Source organism: Nannobrachium achirus, assembly GCF_963921795.1.
Source record: "Nannobrachium achirus genome assembly, chromosome: 19".
In the NCBI taxonomy this organism is placed as follows: Eukaryota; Metazoa; Chordata; class Actinopteri; order Myctophiformes; family Myctophidae; genus Nannobrachium; species Nannobrachium achirus.
The window spans coordinates 61,630,748-61,650,472 of record NC_137826.1 but is presented as its reverse complement, the minus strand read 5'-3'; the positions used below and the strand labels follow the sequence as shown (position 1 = coordinate 61,650,472).

The following is a 19,725-nucleotide window of genomic DNA, read 5'->3' as shown; positions in this document are numbered from 1 at the left end:
TCTCCTTTAAGGAGGTGAACTCCTGCTGAGCTAGTCTCAGTCTCTGCTCCTTCACCTGGAAAAGTATTGTAGTTAGGTATGAATAAGATAGGTATAGTAGGTATATTTGTAAGTTAGGTATGAATAAGTAGTAAGGTATGTAGTTAGGTCTCCTTTAAGGAGGTGAACTCCTGCTGAGCTAGTCTCAGTCTCTGCTCCTTCACCTGGAAAAGTATTGTAGTTAGGTATGAATAAGATAGGTATAGTAGGTATATTTGTAAGTTAGGTATGAATAAGTAGTAAGGTATGTAGTTAGGTCTCCTTTAAGGAGGTGAACTCCTGCTGAGCTAGTCTCAGTCTCTGCTCCTTCACCTGGAAAAGTATTGTAGTTAGGTATGAATAAGATAGGTATAGTAGGTATATTTGTAAGTTAGGTATGAATAAGTAGTAAGGTATGTAGTTAGGTCTCCTTTAAGGAGGTGAACTCCTGCTGAGCTAGTCTCAGTCTCTGCTCCTTCACCTGGAAAAGTATTGTAGTTAGGTATGAATAAGATAGGTATAGTAGGTATATTTGTAAGTTAGGTATGAATAAGTAGTAAGGTATGTAGTTAGGTCTCCTTTAAGGAGGTGAACTCCTGCTGAGCTAGTCTCAGTCTCTGCTCCTTCACCTGGAAAAGTATTGTAGTTAGGTATGAATAAGATAGGTATAGTAGGTATATTTGTAAGTTAGGTATGAATAAGTAGTAAGGTATGTAGTTAGGTCTCCTTTAAGGAGGTGAACTCCTGCTGAGCTAGTCTCAGTCTCTGCTCCTTCACCTGGAAAAGTATTGTAGTTAGGTATGAATAAGATAGGTATAGTAGGTATATTTGTAAGTTAGGTATGAATAAGTAGTAAGGTATGTAGTTAGGTCTCCTTTAAGGAGGTGAACTCCTGCTGAGCTAGTCTCAGTCTCTGCTCCTTCACCTGGAAAAGTATTGTAGTTAGGTATGAATAAGATAGGTATAGTAGGTATATTTGTAAGTTAGGTATGAATAAGTAGTAAGGTATGTAGTTAGGTCTCCTTTAAGGAGGTGAACTCCTGCTGAGCTAGTCTCAGTCTCTGCTCCTTCACCTGGAAAAGTATTGTAGTTAGGTATGAATAAGATAGGTATAGTAGGTATATTTGTAAGTTAGGTATGAATAAGTAGTAAGGTATGTAGTTAGGTCTCCTTTAAGGAGGTGAACTCCTGCTGAGCTAGTCTCAGTCTCTGCTCCTTCACCTGGAAAAGTATTGTAGTTAGGTATGAATAAGATAGGTATAGTAGGTATATTTGTAAGTTAGGTATGAATAAGTAGTAAGGTATGTAGTTAGGTCTCCTTTAAGGAGGTGAACTCCTGCTGAGCTAGTCTCAGTCTCTGCTCCTTCACCTGGAAAAGTATTGTAGTTAGGTATGAATAAGATAGGTATAGTAGGTATATTTGTAAGTTAGGTATGAATAAGTAGTAAGGTATGTAGTTAGGTCTCCTTTAAGGAGGTGAACTCCTGCTGAGCTAGTCTCAGTCTCTGCTCCTTCACCTGGAAAAGTATTGTAGTTAGGTATGAATAAGATAGGTATAGTAGGTATATTTGTAAGTTAGGTATGAATAAGTAGTAAGGTATGTAGTTAGGTCTCCTTTAAGGAGGTGAACTCCTGCTGAGCTAGTCTCAGTCTCTGCTCCTTCACCTGGAAAAGTATTGTAGTTAGGTATGAATAAGATAGGTATAGTAGGTATATTTGTAAGTTAGGTATGAATAAGTAGTAAGGTATGTAGTTAGGTCTCCTTTAAGGAGGTGAACTCCTGCTGAGCTAGTCTCAGTCTCTGCTCCTTCACCTGGAAAAGTATTGTAGTTAGGTATGAATAAGATAGGTATAGTAGGTATATTTGTAAGTTAGGTATGAATAAGTAGTAAGGTATGTAGTTAGGTCTCCTTTAAGGAGGTGAACTCCTGCTGAGCTAGTCTCAGTCTCTGCTCCTTCACCTGGAAAAGTATTGTAGTTAGGTATGAATAAGATAGGTATAGTAGGTATATGTGTAAGTTAGGTATGAATAAGTAGTAAGGTATGTAGTTAGGTCTCCTTTAAGGAGGTGAACTCCTGCTGAGCTAGTCTCAGTCTCTGCTCCTTCACCTGGAAAAGTATTGTAGTTAGGTATGAATAAGATAGGTATAGTAGGTATATTTGTAAGTTAGGTATGAATAAGTAGTAAGGTATGTAGTTAGGTCTCCTTTAAGGAGGTGAACTCCTGCTGAGCTAGTCTCAGTCTCTGCTCCTTCACCTGGAAAAGTATTGTAGTTAGGTATGAATAAGATAGGTATAGTAGGTATATTTGTAAGTTAGGTATGAATAAGTAGTAAGGTATGTAGTTAGGTCTCCTTTAAGGAGGTGAACTCCTGCTGAGCTAGTCTCAGTCTCTGCTCCTTCACCTGGAAAAGTATTGTAGTTAGGTATGAATAAGATAGGTATAGTAGGTATATTTGTAAGTTAGGTATGAATAAGTAGTAAGGTATGTAGTTAGGTCTCCTTTAAGGAGGTGAACTCCTGCTGAGCTAGTCTCAGTCTCTGCTCCTTCACCTGGAAAAGTATTGTAGTTAGGTATGAATAAGATAGGTATAGTAGGTATATTTGTAAGTTAGGTATGAATAAGTAGTAAGGTATGTAGTTAGGTCTCCTTTAAGGAGGTGAACTCCTGCTGAGCTAGTCTCAGTCTCTGCTCCTTCACCTGGAAAAGTATTGTAGTTAGGTATGAATAAGATAGGTATAGTAGGTATATTTGTAAGTTAGGTATGAATAAGTAGTAAGGTATGTAGTTAGGTCTCCTTTAAGGAGGTGAACTCCTGCTGAGCTAGTCTCAGTCCCTGCTCCTTCACCTGGAAAAGTATTGTAGTTAGGTATGAATAAGATAGGTATAGTAGGTATATTTGTAAGTTAGGTATGAATAAGTAGTAAGGTATGTAGTTAGGTCTCCTTTAAGGAGTCTCAGTCTCTGCTCCTTCACCTGGAAAAGTTCCCTCTGAGCAGACAGCGCCTCCTGTGCCACCTCCAGGTACTGCCGGAGCATCACCTCCTGCTCCCTCTGCCACTGGGCGCGGGGGTCCTCCAACTGGGTGCTCTCTGGGGGCAAAGGTCATGGTGGTCCTCTTAACTCAACATCTGACTCAATTATTAGTGATTCATTGATTTATTCATTTAGTTTCATTATCGTTTGTGTTTATTTATTATGTGTCCATCTGGCCAGCCAGCCAGCCAGCCAGCCAGCCAGCCAGTCAGCCAGTGTGTATAGTATATACTTACTAGAGTTGTGGTCCACATAGTACACTCCCAACACAGGGTTAGTATAGTGTACATATTAAGGGGTTAAGGTCTAGTAGTGTATATATATATATTAGACCCTCCAGAAAAACGCGGGCAAAAATCCTTGATTATGCAGGCTAAAATCCTTGATTTTGCGGGCAAAAATCCTTGATTATGCGGTGAATTATGCTGGGTTTTTGTGTGAATTTATGCGATGACAATGCGAAACTATGCGAAATATGCGGGAACTTGTGAAAGTTGCGATTAAATGCGAAATATGCGGGAACTTAAAAAACATATTTATAGCCTATGTACAGTATATATACATATTATAATAAAAATTGATAACTACCAGTAAGACTCCATACAAATATCACAACCTCCACCTCTCACGTCATACGGGCAGCCATAGTTACACCTGGAATGTTGAATCTCCATATATGGAGATAACCTACGCATCACACAAAGTCTGACCTCACCAGCCCATACTTGGGCATGGACGACTTATATCTCCATATACGGAGATGGCCATATATGGAGATACGATGACATCACAGAGTCCACAGCTGATGATGTGGCGTGATGTCATACAATACACAAACAAGCCCTATATAAAGGGGCAATTCTCACCAGGGAAGAGAGCATTCCTCGACTCATTGCCTGCCAATCCACAACCTCCACCTCTCACGTCATACGGGCAGCCATAGTTACACCTGGAATGTTGAATCTCCATATATGGAGATAACCTAAGCATCACACAAAGTCTGACCTCACCAGCCCCTACTTGGGCATGGACGACTTATATCTCCATTATACGGAGATGGCCATATATGGAGATACGATGACATCACAGAGTCCACAGCTGATGATGTGGCGTGATGTCATACAATACACAAACAAGCCCGCAGGGCAAAGGTGTGACGTGTGACGTGTGACCGACGGACGGACGGACGGCCGGTGGAGGTTTTGATAGTAAACTGCGACCTGACGGCCGCAATTAATTAAACCACTTTAATATACAGTACACTGGCTATTTGGAAATAGACAATCTACAAGCTCAGAACATCACGAAGTAGTCATCAAAGTAGTCAAAACACAAATTTAAGGGTCCTTGAGTGAATTGAGAAATGCAAAACAGACTTTTTTGACTGCCTTTCATTATTTTCAAGGCAAAAAAGCAAACCTCTGTCAAATATCTGCAATTTAATTACCTTAATGGGCTACACCAAGGCAAAAATAATTACCCTATGGCCTATGCGATTGCTAAGGATACAGCTCACTGCTAAAGCAAAACTCTGGTTTATTTATGTGGTTTTGCTCTCTCTAAAGGGATTTAAGGGATTAAAATGTTATGCATTCAATTGCTGTTCCTATCCATCCATGGAATACTGCGTGCTACTTTTTTTCGGAGAGGTGCTCGTTTGCTTTAAACGGCAACGACGCAACGTTTCAAACGGAGTACAATGGAGACCTCAAAACAAGTAGGATAAACTTCAATTTGTCGTTTCTTGAAGTTTGAGGAGCGAGGAAGAGTGTGTTATTCTAGCGTCACGTTGGCGAGGGCCAACGCTCATACCGTATAGCCTACATTATGCCTGCATCTCTCTCTCTGTCTGCCTGCAGTTCTCACGGTGCAGCGTGCACGCAATCGCACGGCACACACACACACACACACACACACACACACACACACACACACACACACACACACACACACACACACAGAGAGAGGAGCCACGTGTTTCTCAGCGCATAATTGTTTTGCTTCTGTTTTGTGTCTGAACGTGATTGAATGGTGAAGCATGACTAGGATTTTATGCGAAAAAGTGCGGGGATTGTGAAATCAAGCGATGCCCGCATATTTCGCATATTTTCCGCGGAAATATGCGAAATATGCGGTGAATATGCGGGGATTGTGAAATCATGCGAGCCCCCGCATAATCAGCGGCATTTATTGATTATTGCGGGAAATTCTGCGATCGCATAAACGCGTTTTTCTGGAGGGTGTAATATATATATATATATAGTGTATAGTGCGTAGTGCGTAGTGTATATTGTGTAGCGTGTAGTGTATAGTGTGTAGTGTATGGTGTATAGTGTATAGTGTGTAGTGTATAGTGTATAGTGTATAGTGTGTAGTGTGTAGTGTGTAGTGTATAGTGTGTAGTGTGTAGTGTATAGTGTGTAGTGTATGGTGTATAGTGTATAGTGTGTAGTGTGTAGTAGGGCATTCACCGAATATTCGAATATTCGAATATTCAAATACTAACGTCACTATTCGACTTGGTAAACTGAATTCGAAAATCGCTTATTTTTTTAAAATATTTTTTTTACTCTTTTTTTTTTTTTTTTCTTTTTTAAAAATTATTATCATTATTATTGTTTATTCATGGTTCATACAGCTTGGCTAGATAGGAAGTCATAAAAGATGATTTGTCAATGCCCCTGGTGGATGAATTGGTGCAGTCTATATACTGATGTCATGATGCTTGCTGATGTTGTGACCTCCCGACTTAATTTCGGTACTCAGCAGTGTCTTCTCATTCATTCATCCCGGCTTCACGTTCATATTCTCGGCTGTGAATCCAAGGAAACAGACGTCGTTTGAGTGGGAGACACGCCGACTTCCAAATGCTTGTGTGGCCGTGTATTGGGCATCAGAGAGCGGATACATATTCAGCTGGTGGACTGGGAGGCGCGCGCGCGACACACACACACACACACACACACACACACACACACACACACACACACACACGCGCCTTTGCTGCGTGTATCGCTGCGGGAGAAAGCCTGGTAGGCGAGGTTAATCGCTGCTAACGCGTCGCCGACCGCTTTAAAGAGAAAAGAGGAGCTTAAACACAACTTTGCTAATTGCTAGTGTTCCGTGTTGATAGGTTTTCCTTTTCCACGACGAGTTGTGACTACGTGATGACATGCAGCAAGGGAGGCGGCACGTCTATAATGTGAGCTTGTAGATTAAATGTTTTTGACAGAGCTCGAGCCGAGCGTTTGTGAGTGTGAGAGAGAGAGAAGAGACCCCGGCCCGCTGGTGCTGCTGCCTGCTGGAGCTGCTACTCACTGGACCTCCAGTCATTCAGTGTAGTCAGAATTATGTATCCGCCTAGCTCTGGTCCATCGCGTCACCTCCCGCATCGTGACGCGATGGACCAGAGCTAGTATCCGCCCTGCAATGCTCATTCATCGGCCACAAACATCGTCATGCCACGGACCTCCAATATTTACAAGCGACTTGGGCACTAGCCGTTAAGAAAGTATGAATGAACTTCCCCCGAACCTAAATAATTTCGGGTCGGGGCGTCCTCCCGAACCGAAATTATAACGGTATGGATCGACCCTAACTGCCTGTTGCTGATTATAGATTTGTTTGAACAGTCATTTTTTATTATTATTTCCACCAGCTCACGGTGCGAGCCGCGGCGTTGTGAGCTTGTAGATCTGCTGTTTTCACTAGTTTGGGTCCTGGGCGATTGTCTAATTTCTATTTTGGGTCACGGGCTAAACTGTTTGGTAATGTGAACCGCTGGGTTAAAGTCTTTTTATTTTAGAGCATGAAAGAGAAACTGATTAGAAACTGTTGCGCTGTGATGCAGGCAAACTATACAGCTGTCAAATGTACTGTTCCAGGGGAAGCACTGAGCGCACCCATACTTGCTGGTCGCTTAGTCCAATCAGGTCGCGGCTCATTTGTAAATGCCACGGTCAATAGCCAATCGTATTTCACTAACCTTCAGGTCTGTCCCGCCTCCAGTGGTTAACCCTCACTCGCATGTTGTGTTCAAGACTTGAAACAGCGCATCAATGATTGAGAGGCCGAGAATGGCTCGTTTTTATTGGATGAAAATATATATATATAATTCCCGTCGAATTCCGACTATTCGAATACTTTGAGGTCGAATAATTCGAATTCAAAAAATCACTATTCGTGAATGCCCTAGTGTGTAGTGTGTAGTGTATAGTGTATAGTGTATCGTATATCTTACTAGAGTTGTGGTCCACATAGTAAGCTCCCACCCCAGGGTAGTATAGTGTACATAGTAAGGAGTTAAGGTCTAGTAGTGTGTATATATATATATAGTGTATAGTGTAGTGTATAGTGTATAGTGTATAGTGTATCGTATATCTTACTAGAGTTGTGGTCCACATAGTAAGCTCCCACCCCAGGGTAGTATAGTGTACATAGTAAGGAGTTAAGGTCTAGTAGTGTGTATATATATATATAGTGTATAGTGTAGTGTATAGTGTATAGTGTATCGTATATCTTACTAGAGTTGTGGTCCACATAGTAAGCTCCCACCCCAGGGTAGTATAGTGTACATAGTAAGGAGTTAAGGTCTAGTAGTGTATAAATATAGTGTATAGTGTGTAGTGTATAGTGTAGTGTATAGTGTAGTGTATCGTATATCTTACTAGAGTTGTGGTCCACATAGTAAGCTCCCACCCCAGGGTAGTATAGTGTACATAGTAAGGAGTTAAGGTCTAGTAGTGTATAAATATAGTGTATAGTGTGTAGTGTATAGTGTAGTGTATAGTATATCTTACTAGAGTTGTGGTCCACATAGTAAGCTCCCACCCCAGGGTAGTATAGTGTACATAGTAAGGAGTTAAGGTCTAGTAGTGTATAAATATAGTGTATAGTGTGTAGTGTATAGTGTAGTGTATAGTATATCTTACTAGAGTTGTGGTCCACATAGTAAGCTCCCACCCCAGGGTAGTATAGTGTACATAGTAAGGAGTTAAGGTCTAGTAGTGTATAAATATAGTGTATAGTGTATAGTGTATAGTGTGTAGTGTATCGTATATCTTACTAGAGTTGTGGTCCACATAGTAAGCTCCCACCCCAGGGTGGAACACTTCCTCCCAGCCCACAGGAAGTTCATCTCCGATACAGTCTGCGAACGTCAGGGGCTTGGTCTGCCTGCACACACACACATTGATTGATTGATTGATTGATTGAAGAATTTATTAGAAGTTTGCAATAGAAAAAAGTACAGTTTCATGACAGTACAAATCACTGGTACAAGGTCAACTAAAAGGAGATCCTAGAAAGCAGAGGCTTATTTCCACAGGAACCACACTTTAAGTATCTCATATAACATTGAAAGACAGACGGATAGAACATAGTACTTTATCTAGGATAATATCAGTTTCAAAAGCATAACATCAAATACAAAGGCAGAAAAAAAGAAAAAAAGGGGGGGGGGGGGGCATGGGGGCTTAGTCTATTTACAAGTCACAGGTAGCAGCTGTCTGAAGGTGACTTTTCATACCAATTTTGAAGGAGGCTAGGGATTTGCTCTCCTTTAGGGCTTGTGGAAGGGCGTTCCACATGTTGATGTTGTAGCAGGAGAACGAGTTAGAGCCTTGTTTAGTGTTAAATTTACGTTGATGATGATTAGTGGAGCTGCCTCTGGTGTTGTGATCGTGAACATCCTTGACCTTTAAGAAGTAGTTTGTCAGGTACATGGGTATCTTGGAGGTGTAGTGTATCTTGTCCACCAGGCCCATTGCAAGATGCTGTACTCTGTCAGCTACTTTGAGCCATCCCACGCTTTCGTGGTGATGATCGGTAAGGTGGGTCTGAGGAGGGAGACCAAGCACAACCCTAATTAGTTTGTTTTGGGCTGTTTGGAGCTTTAACTTTAAGGCAGCTGGGGCGTCGTGATACCAGACAAGGACTCCGTAATCAATGAGGGGCCGCCCAATAAGAGCACCTCCTAGTGTCTTTCGGGATTTAATATTGATCAGCGGGGCAACCCTTTGCAAGAAGCGAATTCGTTGGTTGACTTTATTGATTACCTTGGTGGTCATTTTTTCACTGGATAGGTTAGCCTCCAGGATGCAACCCAGGTAGCAGATGTAGTTTTTTCTTTCTATCACAGTGTTACCTACTTTAATTGTGAAGTTCTCAACTAGGCTAAGTTTCTGACTAGATCCAAAGAGGATACATTCAGTTTTGCCTAGGTGAATTGAGAGTCTGTTGTCATTGAGCCAGGTGCAGATCTTGTTAAGTTCACAGTTAAGGGCCTTTTCAACCTGCGATATGTCTCTGCCTGAGACTAGGAGAGCCGAGTCATCCGCGAACAGAAACAGATTGCAATCACAAGCAGATGACATGTCGTTTACGTATATTAAGAACAACAGTGGTCCTAGTATACTCCCTTGAGGTACTCCACAGTTTACTGGGAGGGGGGGGGGACAGGGTTCCCTTGACTTCCAGCAGCTGTTCCCTCCCCACCAAGTAAGAGTGCATCCTGGTATTGGTATTAAATTACTAGTAACTGGTGTACTGACCATGGTATTAAACTACTAGTAACTGGTGTAGTGACCATGGTATTAAACTACTAGTAACTGGTGTACTGACCATGGTATTAAACTACTAGTAACTGGTGTACTGACCATGGTATTAAACTACCAGTAACTGGTGTACTGACCATGGTATTAAACTACTCGTAACTGGTGTACTGACCATGGTATTAAACTACTCGTAACTGGTGTACTGACCATGGTATTAAACTACTAGTAACTGGTGTACTGACCATGGTATTAAACTACCAGTAACTGGTGTACTGACCATGGTATTAAACTACTAGTAACTGGTGTACTGACCATGGTATTAAACTACTAGTAACTGGTGTACTGACCATGCCATTAAACTACTAGTAACTGGTGTACTGACCATGGTTCGGGTTAACCCTAACCCTATAATAGAAATATATTTATTGCGACCGTAGGTCGCAGTTACTTGCACTCCTATACTATCCAAACCTCCACTGGCTGTCAGTCCCTCCGTCAGTCCGTCAGTCCGTCTGTCAGTCACACGCAGTGTTGCCAGACGTGCGATAATTATCGTATTTGTACGATAATTTGACCCTCTGTACGATGTACGATCAATAATTCCAAAAATGCCCAAATGTACGATAATTTCGGCATATCATCAAAAAGAGCGTGAATTCACTATTTTCCCTGGCTGCTGATCTGGGATCTGGTTTGGCTTCTCAAAATAAGCCAGGAAATCAGTCAATCTGACCCTAGATCTGTACTTGGAGGCATTAAAAACACCGGTTTCATCTTTCCAGACCAGTTTCAGGCTTTTATTTGTGTAAGCTCCAAGAAGTTGCCTGCCTCCACACAGCATATCTGATGCGTTTTTGTCACGCAGGAGTCTAAAACGAGGTCGTTTCTTACACTAAAGACGCATTTTTTGGTGAAATTACGTTTTTACGCGAGTGATTTCTCTTTTTTGGCCATGTACGATAGTTTCATGTCAAATACGATAATTCTGAGCCTCCGGTACGATAATTCAACATTTCCCATCTGGTAACACTGGTCACACGTCACACGTCACACTTTTGCCCTGCTCATATCTCCGCAACCGTTGCCCCGATCCATGCCATTTTGCACACACACTCCTTGCCTGCCAAACTACAACCTCCAAGGACCCCCGGAGCTTCAGGGACCCCCAGGTCCCTGGGGGACCCCCAGGTGTAAAAAATCACCAAATGTGCAAAAATGACCAAATGACCACCCCAACGGGGCTGCTCACAGGGAATTCCCGGGGACCACCGACTCCTGGTGCTCCAGAACGGATGCAAAAGTGGTGGTGCCCCCAGTGGAGGACCCCCTGCCACTGCAGCGCACATAAAATGCCGTAACTCGGGCTAGGAGCGACCGGGAGAGCCGGGGCCGGTACCTATTCGTCCGCCCCCGCCCCTCATTTTTCACATGGCCCTCTTCTAGCGCCACCATGAGGCTGATTCTTGCAAAACACATTTTTGGACACTGCTCCTAGAATTTTTGCCCTGAAATCACTCAAATCGGTACACAGTATGTCTACACTCATGTCATCAACTTGGATCTGTCCCATATAGCGCCACCTTCAGGCCGATTTTTTAAAACACATTTTTGGACACTGCTCCTACAATTTTTGCCCTAAAATCACGCAAATCGCTACACAGTATGTCTACACTCATCTCATCAACATGGATCTGTCCCATATAGCTCCACCTTCAGGCCGAAATTTTTAAACACATTTTTGGACACTGCTCCTACCGATTTTGCTCTAAAATCACACAAATCGGTACACAGTATGTCTACACTAATGTCATCAACATGGACCTGTCCCATATAGCGCCACCATCAGGCCGATTTTTTCAAACACATTTTTGGACACTGCTCCTACAGATTTTGCCCTAAAATCACGCAAATCGCACAGTATCTCTACAGTCATGTAATCAAAACGCATCTGTCCCATCTAGCGCCACCATCAGGACGATTTTGGTACAACTAATTTTTGGCCAGCAGTACCACAGGCTGACCACCTTCATGCCACGCCCCATCGATGAAGACATTAGTTCAAAAGTATTCCAGACCAAGTACTGAGTGCATAAATTAACATAACCTTTCAGAGGTTTGACATTTCTGTATTATAAATCTACTAGTCTGTTCAATAGTCAGTACTACACCAAACCTCCCCCCCCCCCGTAGTAACCACGACAACCTGTCCAAATCCTCTCATCAACACACACACGCTCTCACACTCGCTCTCTCTCTCTCACACACACACACACACACACACACACACACACACACACACACACACACACACACACACAGACACAGGACTGTGGGGGTGAAACTGAACTGGATCTGGTTTCAACTGAATAATTAAACACTCACAGAAGACCCCCCCCCCTGAATTTGTACGAGTAAGACTCCCTAATCAATATATTAATCATAACCAGTAAGACTCCCTAATCAATGTATTAATCATAATAATAACCAGTAAGACTCCCTAATCAATATATTAATCATAATAATAACCAGTAAGACTCCCTAATCAATATATTAATCACCAGTAAGACTCCCTAATCGGGAGATAAGCAACCGTTGGTCGCTTATCTCCACAAATAGGCCAAAAGTTTGTTTTACCAATTATTACACTCTATGTGAACATTTACATCAACAAATCCCAAGTACTATGCAGAATGACCCATTTCAAGTTTTTAATGTACAACAATATTTAGAAAATAGGTCTACAAGCTCACAATGCTACGCATTGTCCTCGTCCCTTATATTCCCATAGGTTATATGGAGATCTCTTTGTTTGTCAGTCCTTGTTCATTTATGCCCATATATGGACATCTCTATATCTACTGTAACAGTCCTTGTCCCTTTATGCCCGGAGATCTCTTAACTGTAAGTCCTTGTCCCTTTTATGCCCATATATGGATATTCCTGATGTCATCAGTATATGAACATATATGGGCTTTCTGATATGCCCATATATGGAGATCTCTTAACTGTAAGCCCTTGTCCCTTTTATGCCCATATATGGATATCCCTGATGTCATCCGTATATGCCCATATATGGGCTTTCTAATATGCCCATATATGGAGATCTCTGTATCTCCATATATGGGTATAAAAGGATACTTCAGGTCTGACATCAGGTTTGTTTATATTGGGTTGCTAGGTTTGACATCACAAACTCCATGGGCCATCTGACCTAGAAATCTATATTTGGGCATAGATGACTCATCGTGACCTCATCATGATTTCAATCGCTATAAAAGGACTCTCAGTGACATACACTCTCCACAGATAAAGCAGTCAACCAGCCTACCAGTCAACCCATTCTTTGATTACTTTGTACAACTAGATTAACTTTTCAATGGCATCCCCACTGGAATTGACCAAAATGTACGACAGACAATGCCGGTCTTATACCAGGAAAGAAGCATTTCTTCGACTCAGACCTTATCGCCAGGGTTGGCTTATAGCAGCTGTCGGTAGATAATGCCGGTCTTATATAAGGGTCATTTGTGTACGGTGTGATTTGCCATGGTTACTCATTGAAGTTGAATCTCCATATATGGAGATAACCTACGCATCACACTAAGTCTGACCTCACCAGCCCATATTTGGGCATGAGCAACTTATGTCTCCATATATGGAGATATGATGACATCACACAGTCCTCAGCCGATGATGTGGCGTGATGTCATACAATACACAAACGAGCCCAGATATGAGCAGGGCAAAGGTGTGACGTGTGACGTGTGACCGACCGACCGACCGACCGACCGACCGACCGACCGACGGACGGCCGGTGGAGGTTTTGATTGCGACCGTCAGGGAGCAGTTTACTACCAGTAAGACTCCCTAATCGGGAGATAAGCGACCGTTGGTCGCTTATCTCCACAAATATCACAACCTCCACCTCTCACGTCATACGGGTAGCCATAGTTACACCTTGAATGTTGAATCTCCATATATGGAGATAAACTACGCATCACACAAAGTCTGACCTCACCAGCCCATACTTGGGCATGGACGACTTATATCTCCATATACGGAGATGGCCATATATGGAGATACGATGACATCACAGAGTCCACAGCTGATGATGTGGCGTGATGTCATACAATACACAAACAAGCCCTATATAAAGGGGCAATTATCACCAGGGAAGAGAGCATTGCCTGGAATGTTGAATCTCCATATATGGAGATAACCTACGCATCACACAAAGTCTGACCTCACCAGCCCATACTTGGGCATGGGCGACTTATATCTCCATATACGGAGATGGCCATATATGGAGATACGATGACATCACAGAGTTCACAGCTGATGATGTGGCGTGATGTCATACAATAAACAAACAAGCCCTATATACTGATGCGGAGATATGAGCAGGGCAAAGGTGTGACGTGTGACCGACCGACCGACCGACCGACCGACGGACGGCCGGTGGAGGTTTTCATAGTAAACTGCTCCCTGACGGTCGCAATGAAAACCTCCACCGGCCGTCCGTCCGTCGGTCGGTCGGTCGGTCACACGTCACACGTCACACCTTTGCCCTGCTCATATCTCCGCATCAGTATATAGGGCTTGTTTGTTTATTGTATGACATCACGCCACATCATCAGCTGTGGACTCTGTGATGTCATCGTATCGCATCAGTATATAGGGCTTGTTTGTTTATTGTATGACATCACGCCACATCATCAGCTGTGGACTCTGTGATGTCATCGTATCTCCATATATGGCCATCTCCGTATATGGAGATATAAGTCGTCCATGCCCAAGTATGGGCTGGTGAGGTCAGACTTTGTGTGATGCGTAGGTTATCTCCATATATGGAGATTCAACATTCCAGGCAATGCTCTCTTCCCTGGTGAGAATTGCCCCTTTATATAGGGCTTGTTTGTGTATTGTATGACATCACGCCACATCATCAGCTGTGGACTCTGTGATGTCATCGTATCTCCATATATGGCCATCTCCGTATATGGAGATATAAGTCGTCCATGCCCAAGTATGGGCTGGTGAGGTCAGACTTTGTGTGATGCGTAGGTTATCTCCATATATGGAGATTCAACATTCCAGGTGTAACTATGGCTACCCGTATGACGTGAGAGGTGGAGGTTGTGATATTTGTGGAGATAAGCGACCAACGGTCGCTTATCTCCCGATTAGGGAGTCTTACTGGTACTAAACTGCGACCTTACGGTCGCAATAATAATAACCAGTAAGACTCCCTAATCAATATATTAATCATAATAATAACCAGTAAGACTCCCTAATCAATATATTAATCATAATAATAACCAGTAAGACTCCCTAATCAGGAGATAAGCGACCGTCAGGTCACATACACAAACTTTAGAAGGCAATGGTAGCCAATCAGGAGGGAATAAGGGAAATGGGACACATCCATGTTGATGACATGACTTTAGAGATACTGTGTACCGCTTTGCGTGATTTTAGGGCTAAACCTGTATGAGCAGTGTCCAAAAATGTGTCGGCCTCATGGTGGCGCTAGAAGAGGGCCATATGAGAAATGAGGGGTGGTGGTTGTGGTTTGGCAGCCAAGGAGTGTGTGTGTGTGTGTGTGTGTGTGTGTGTGTGTGTGTGTGTGTGTGTGTGTGTGTGTGTGTGTGTGTGTGTGTGTGTGTGTGTGTGCAAAGTTTGGCATGGATAGGAGCAACGGTGGCGGAGATATGAGTAGGGGAAAAGTGTGACGTGACGTGACGTGACGTGACGTGACGTGACGTGAAATGGTAAATGGTGCATTTATATATATGGTAAATGGTGCATTTCTATAAATGGTAAATGGTTAATTTCTATAAAATGGTAAATGGTGCATTTCTATAAATGGTAAATGGTGCATTTCTATAAATGGTAAATGGTGCATTTATATAAAATGGTAAATGGTGCATTTCTATAAATGGTAAATGGTGCATTTACCGTATATATATGGTAAATGGTGCATTTCTATAAATGGTAAATGGTGCATTTCTATAAAATGGTAAATGGTGCATTTATATATATGGTAAATGGTGCATTTCTATAAATGTTGAATGGTGCATTTCTATAAAATGGTAAATGGTGCATTTCTATAAATGGTAATGGTGCATTTCTATAAATGTTAAATGGTTTCATTTCTATGAATGGTAAATGGTGCATTTATATATCTGGTAAATGGTACATTTCTATAAATGGTAAATGGTGCATTTATATATATGGTAAATGGTGCATTTCTAGAAATAGTGCATTTCTAGAAATAGTGCATTTCTATAAATGGTAAATGGTGCATTTATATAAAATGGTAAATGGTGCATTTCTATAAATGGTAAATGGTGTATTTCTATAAATGGTAAATGGTGCATTCCTATAAAATGGTAAATGGTGCACTCCTATAAAATGGTAAATGGTGCATTTCTATAAAATGGTAAATGGTGCATTTCTATAAATGGTGAATGGTGCATTTCTATAAAACCTTTATCCAATACAGAGATTCATTACAAGGACTCTTCAACAGTAACTCAGAGAGCCCGGGATCGAACTGGGAACCCTCCGTGTTCTAATGACGGTTTCTCTACCCCTGAGCCACTGCCGCCTACACATGCACGCACGCACGCACGCACGCACGCACGCACGTACGCACGCACGCGCACACACACACACACACACACACACACACACACACACACACACACACACACACACACACACACAGTTGTATAAATTCCATCAAGTGAATTCACTTCTCCAAGCCTCAAGGTCCAACTGTAAAGTATACCTCCCTCCCCTCCTTTCTCCCTCCCCACTCTCTCTCTCTCTCTGGTATGTGATAGATAACATTCCATTCACCTGACTCTGTGTGTGTGTGTGTGTGTGTGTGTGTGTGTGTGTGTGTGTGTGTGTGTGTGTGTGTGTGTGTGTGTGTGTGTGTGTGTGTGTGCGCGCGTCCGTGTGAGAGAGAGTACAGCTCTACAACACAACTGCAGCTGAAATGATACAATTATTAGTAATTCATTGATTTATGAATTTTGTTTTATTGTATGTGTTTATTCATTATGTTTTGGCCCTTCTCATATCTCCACCACCGTTGCCCCTATCCATGCCAAACTTTGCACACACACTCCTTGGCCGCCAAACCACAACCTCCACCCCTCATTTCTGACATGGCCCTCTTCTAGCGCCACCATGAGGCCGATCTTTGTAAAACACGTTTTTGGACACTGCTCCTACAGATTTTGCCCTAAAATCCCACAAAGCGGTACACAGTATCTCTACAGTCATGTCATCAACATGGATCTGTCCCATTTCCCATATTCCCTCCTGGTTGGCTACCATTGCCTTCTGAAGTTTGTGTGTGCGACGCACGCACGCACGCACGCACGCACGCACGCACGCACGCACGCACGCACGCACGCACGCACACACACACACACACACACACACACACACACACACACACACACACACACACACACACACACACACACACACACACACACACAGGATAGGGGTACTAGGGGTTAGGGTTGCGGTAGTCTCGCGTAGCCAGACAATTATTCCACAATCTCCGAATGATATATAGAGTCTGGAACGGCAGCTCCCGAACGGCGAGTATCGGAAGTAGCCGCTACTGCACTGAACTGTCGTCCCATTGGAAACATAACAGAAACACACTAGCTCAGACAGAGTCATTATAATGAACTGTAGTCCCATTGGAAACATAACAAAAGCACTAGCACAGACAGAGTCATTCTAATGAACTGTAGTCCCATTGGAAACATACCGGTAACAGAAGCACTAGCACAGACAGTCATTCTAATGAACTGTAGTCCCATTGGAAACATAACATAAACACTAGCACAGACAGTCATTATAATGAACTGTAGTCCCATTGGAAACATAACAGAAGCACACTAGCACATACAGTGATTATAATGAACTGTAGTCCCATTGGAAACATAACAGGAACATTAGCACAGACAGTCATTATAATGAACTGTAGTCCCATTGGAAACATAACAGAAACACACTAGCACAGACAGAGTCATTATAATGAACTGTAGTCCCATTGTAAACATAACAGAAGCACACTAGCACAGACAGTCATTATAATGAACTGTAGTCCCATTGTAAACATAACAGAAGCACACTAGCACAGACAGTCATTATAATGAACTGTAGTCCCATTGTAAACATAACAGAAGCACACTAGCACAGACAGTCATTATAATGAACTGTAGTCCCATTGGAAACATAACAGGAACATTAGCACAGACAGTCATTATAATGAACTGTAGTCCCATTGGAAACATAACAGAAACACACTCGCACAGACAGAGTCATTCGAGCGGCATATTCTAGTTATGGGTGTATAGTTTAAGAAAACATTTGAAAACATCATTGAAGTAACACCAACAACACCAGAGAAAGATGAAATAACGCCCAGAAAAATAATGAAAGGAGACAAAACTCTTCCAGCAGGACTTGTTATTGCTACTGTACCAAGGGAGCGGTTGTGTCACATCGACTTTATCTCGCACTCATCGTTTCTATTTCCGTGCCCCAGACTTTATGCCGGGAGCATTTGCAAATCGCGTTAGGCAACAGTCTGGCCACGTGAGACTAGGGTTGCGGTGGTCATGGGGTCATGGGTAGGGTCACTAACCTGTCTCGGGGGTCGATCCAGCTGGTTGATTGGTTGCGGTGGTCGATGTAATAAATCTTCCCGTCAAAGTCTCTGGCTTCCTCCCAGCCCTCAGGAAGGGGAAGCTCCTTCCTGGGCGTCCGACCAATCAGAGCCAGCTCCATCTGCTACTTCCTGTTCTACTTCCTGACGTCAGGCTAGTCTCCATGTACGCAACATGAACACAACACCTGCACTCTGCTGCTCCTAGTGGCTGGAGGGCTTCAACACACCTGTACTCCTGTTCCTATAGGCTGGAGGGGCTCCAAAACACCTGTTCCTATAGGCGGGAGGGCTCCAAAACACCTGTTCCTATAGGCGGGAGGGCTCCAAAACACCTGTACTCCTGTTCCTATAGGCGGGAGGGCTCTGTAGTCCAGGCGATGCGGCCGTGTGGGTCTCAGCTCTGCTACAATAGTTTGTAAGAAGTGTTTAGTCCGTTTACACCACCTTTACACCACCTTAGACCCACCGCCCATCCATCCACCCGGGCTATGGGAGCGTCTGCAACCACCACTAGCCTTCTACATCCACCCAGGCTATGGGAGTATAGGGGGAAGTGCAAACCAAATGTCTTGTTGAATGTTGTTCATGTGATGAAGAATGAGTGTCCTCCTCAACTGCTTTTTACATCAATGTTCCTCTTCTTAAACATTATTATTATTATTAATTATTATTATTAATTATGAAACATTGTTGGAGCCTCATTCAGCGTCCTGGAGTCATGTCTTCATCATCTTCATCATCATCAGTGATATAAATCAGCCCCACTAACCCTAACCCAGTAACATGAATATTAACATGCCATGAGGAGCAGACTAATAAAGGTATCTATCTATCTATCTATCTATCTATCACCTAGACTTATTAACATTAATAAGGTAATAAGGTAATAAAGGTATCTATCTATCACCTAGACTTATTAACATTAATAAGGTAATAAGGTAATAAAGGTATCTATCTATCACCTAGACGTATTAACATTAATAAGGTAATAAGGTAATAAATGTATCTATCTATCACCTAGACGTATTAACATTAATAAGGTAATAAGTTATCTATCTATCACCTAGACGTATTAACATTAATAAGGTAATAAGGTAATAAAGGTATCTATCTATCACCTAGACTTATTAACATTAATAAGGTAATAAGGTAATAAAGGTATCTTTCTATCACCTAGACGTATTAACATTAATAAGGTAATAAAGGTATCTATCTATCACCTAGACGTATTAACATTAATAAGGTAATAAGGTATCTATCTATCACCTAGACGTATTAACATTAATAAGGTAATAGGGTAATAAAGGTATCTATCTATCATATAGACTTATTAACATTAATAAGTCATAATCCATAACGTCGCCTTCCTGTCGCTTTTCAAAGGGACCGCCGATACAATGTTTCCAGCGGCA

General features: G+C 42.4%; 1 protein-coding gene across 1 annotated transcript in view; it reads right to left on the bottom strand.

Annotated features, from left to right (window-relative positions):
- Positions 1 to 19,297, bottom strand: part of LOC308304977 (protein KIBRA-like) — a gene marked incomplete at its 3' end in the record, with an annotated part of 66,604 nt that extends 47,307 nt beyond the window's left edge. Inside the window, exons 1-3 of the mRNA XM_080749601.1 lie at positions 18,290 to 19,297; positions 8,121 to 8,230; positions 2,996 to 3,111 (exon numbers count right to left, since the gene is read on the bottom strand). Of these exons, the coding sequence (XP_080605727.1) occupies positions 2,996 to 3,111; positions 8,121 to 8,230; positions 18,290 to 18,432 (369 nt within the window). The remainder of the gene's footprint in view (positions 1 to 2,995; positions 3,112 to 8,120; positions 8,231 to 18,289) is intronic.
- Positions 19,298 to 19,725: the final 428 nt, after the last annotated feature.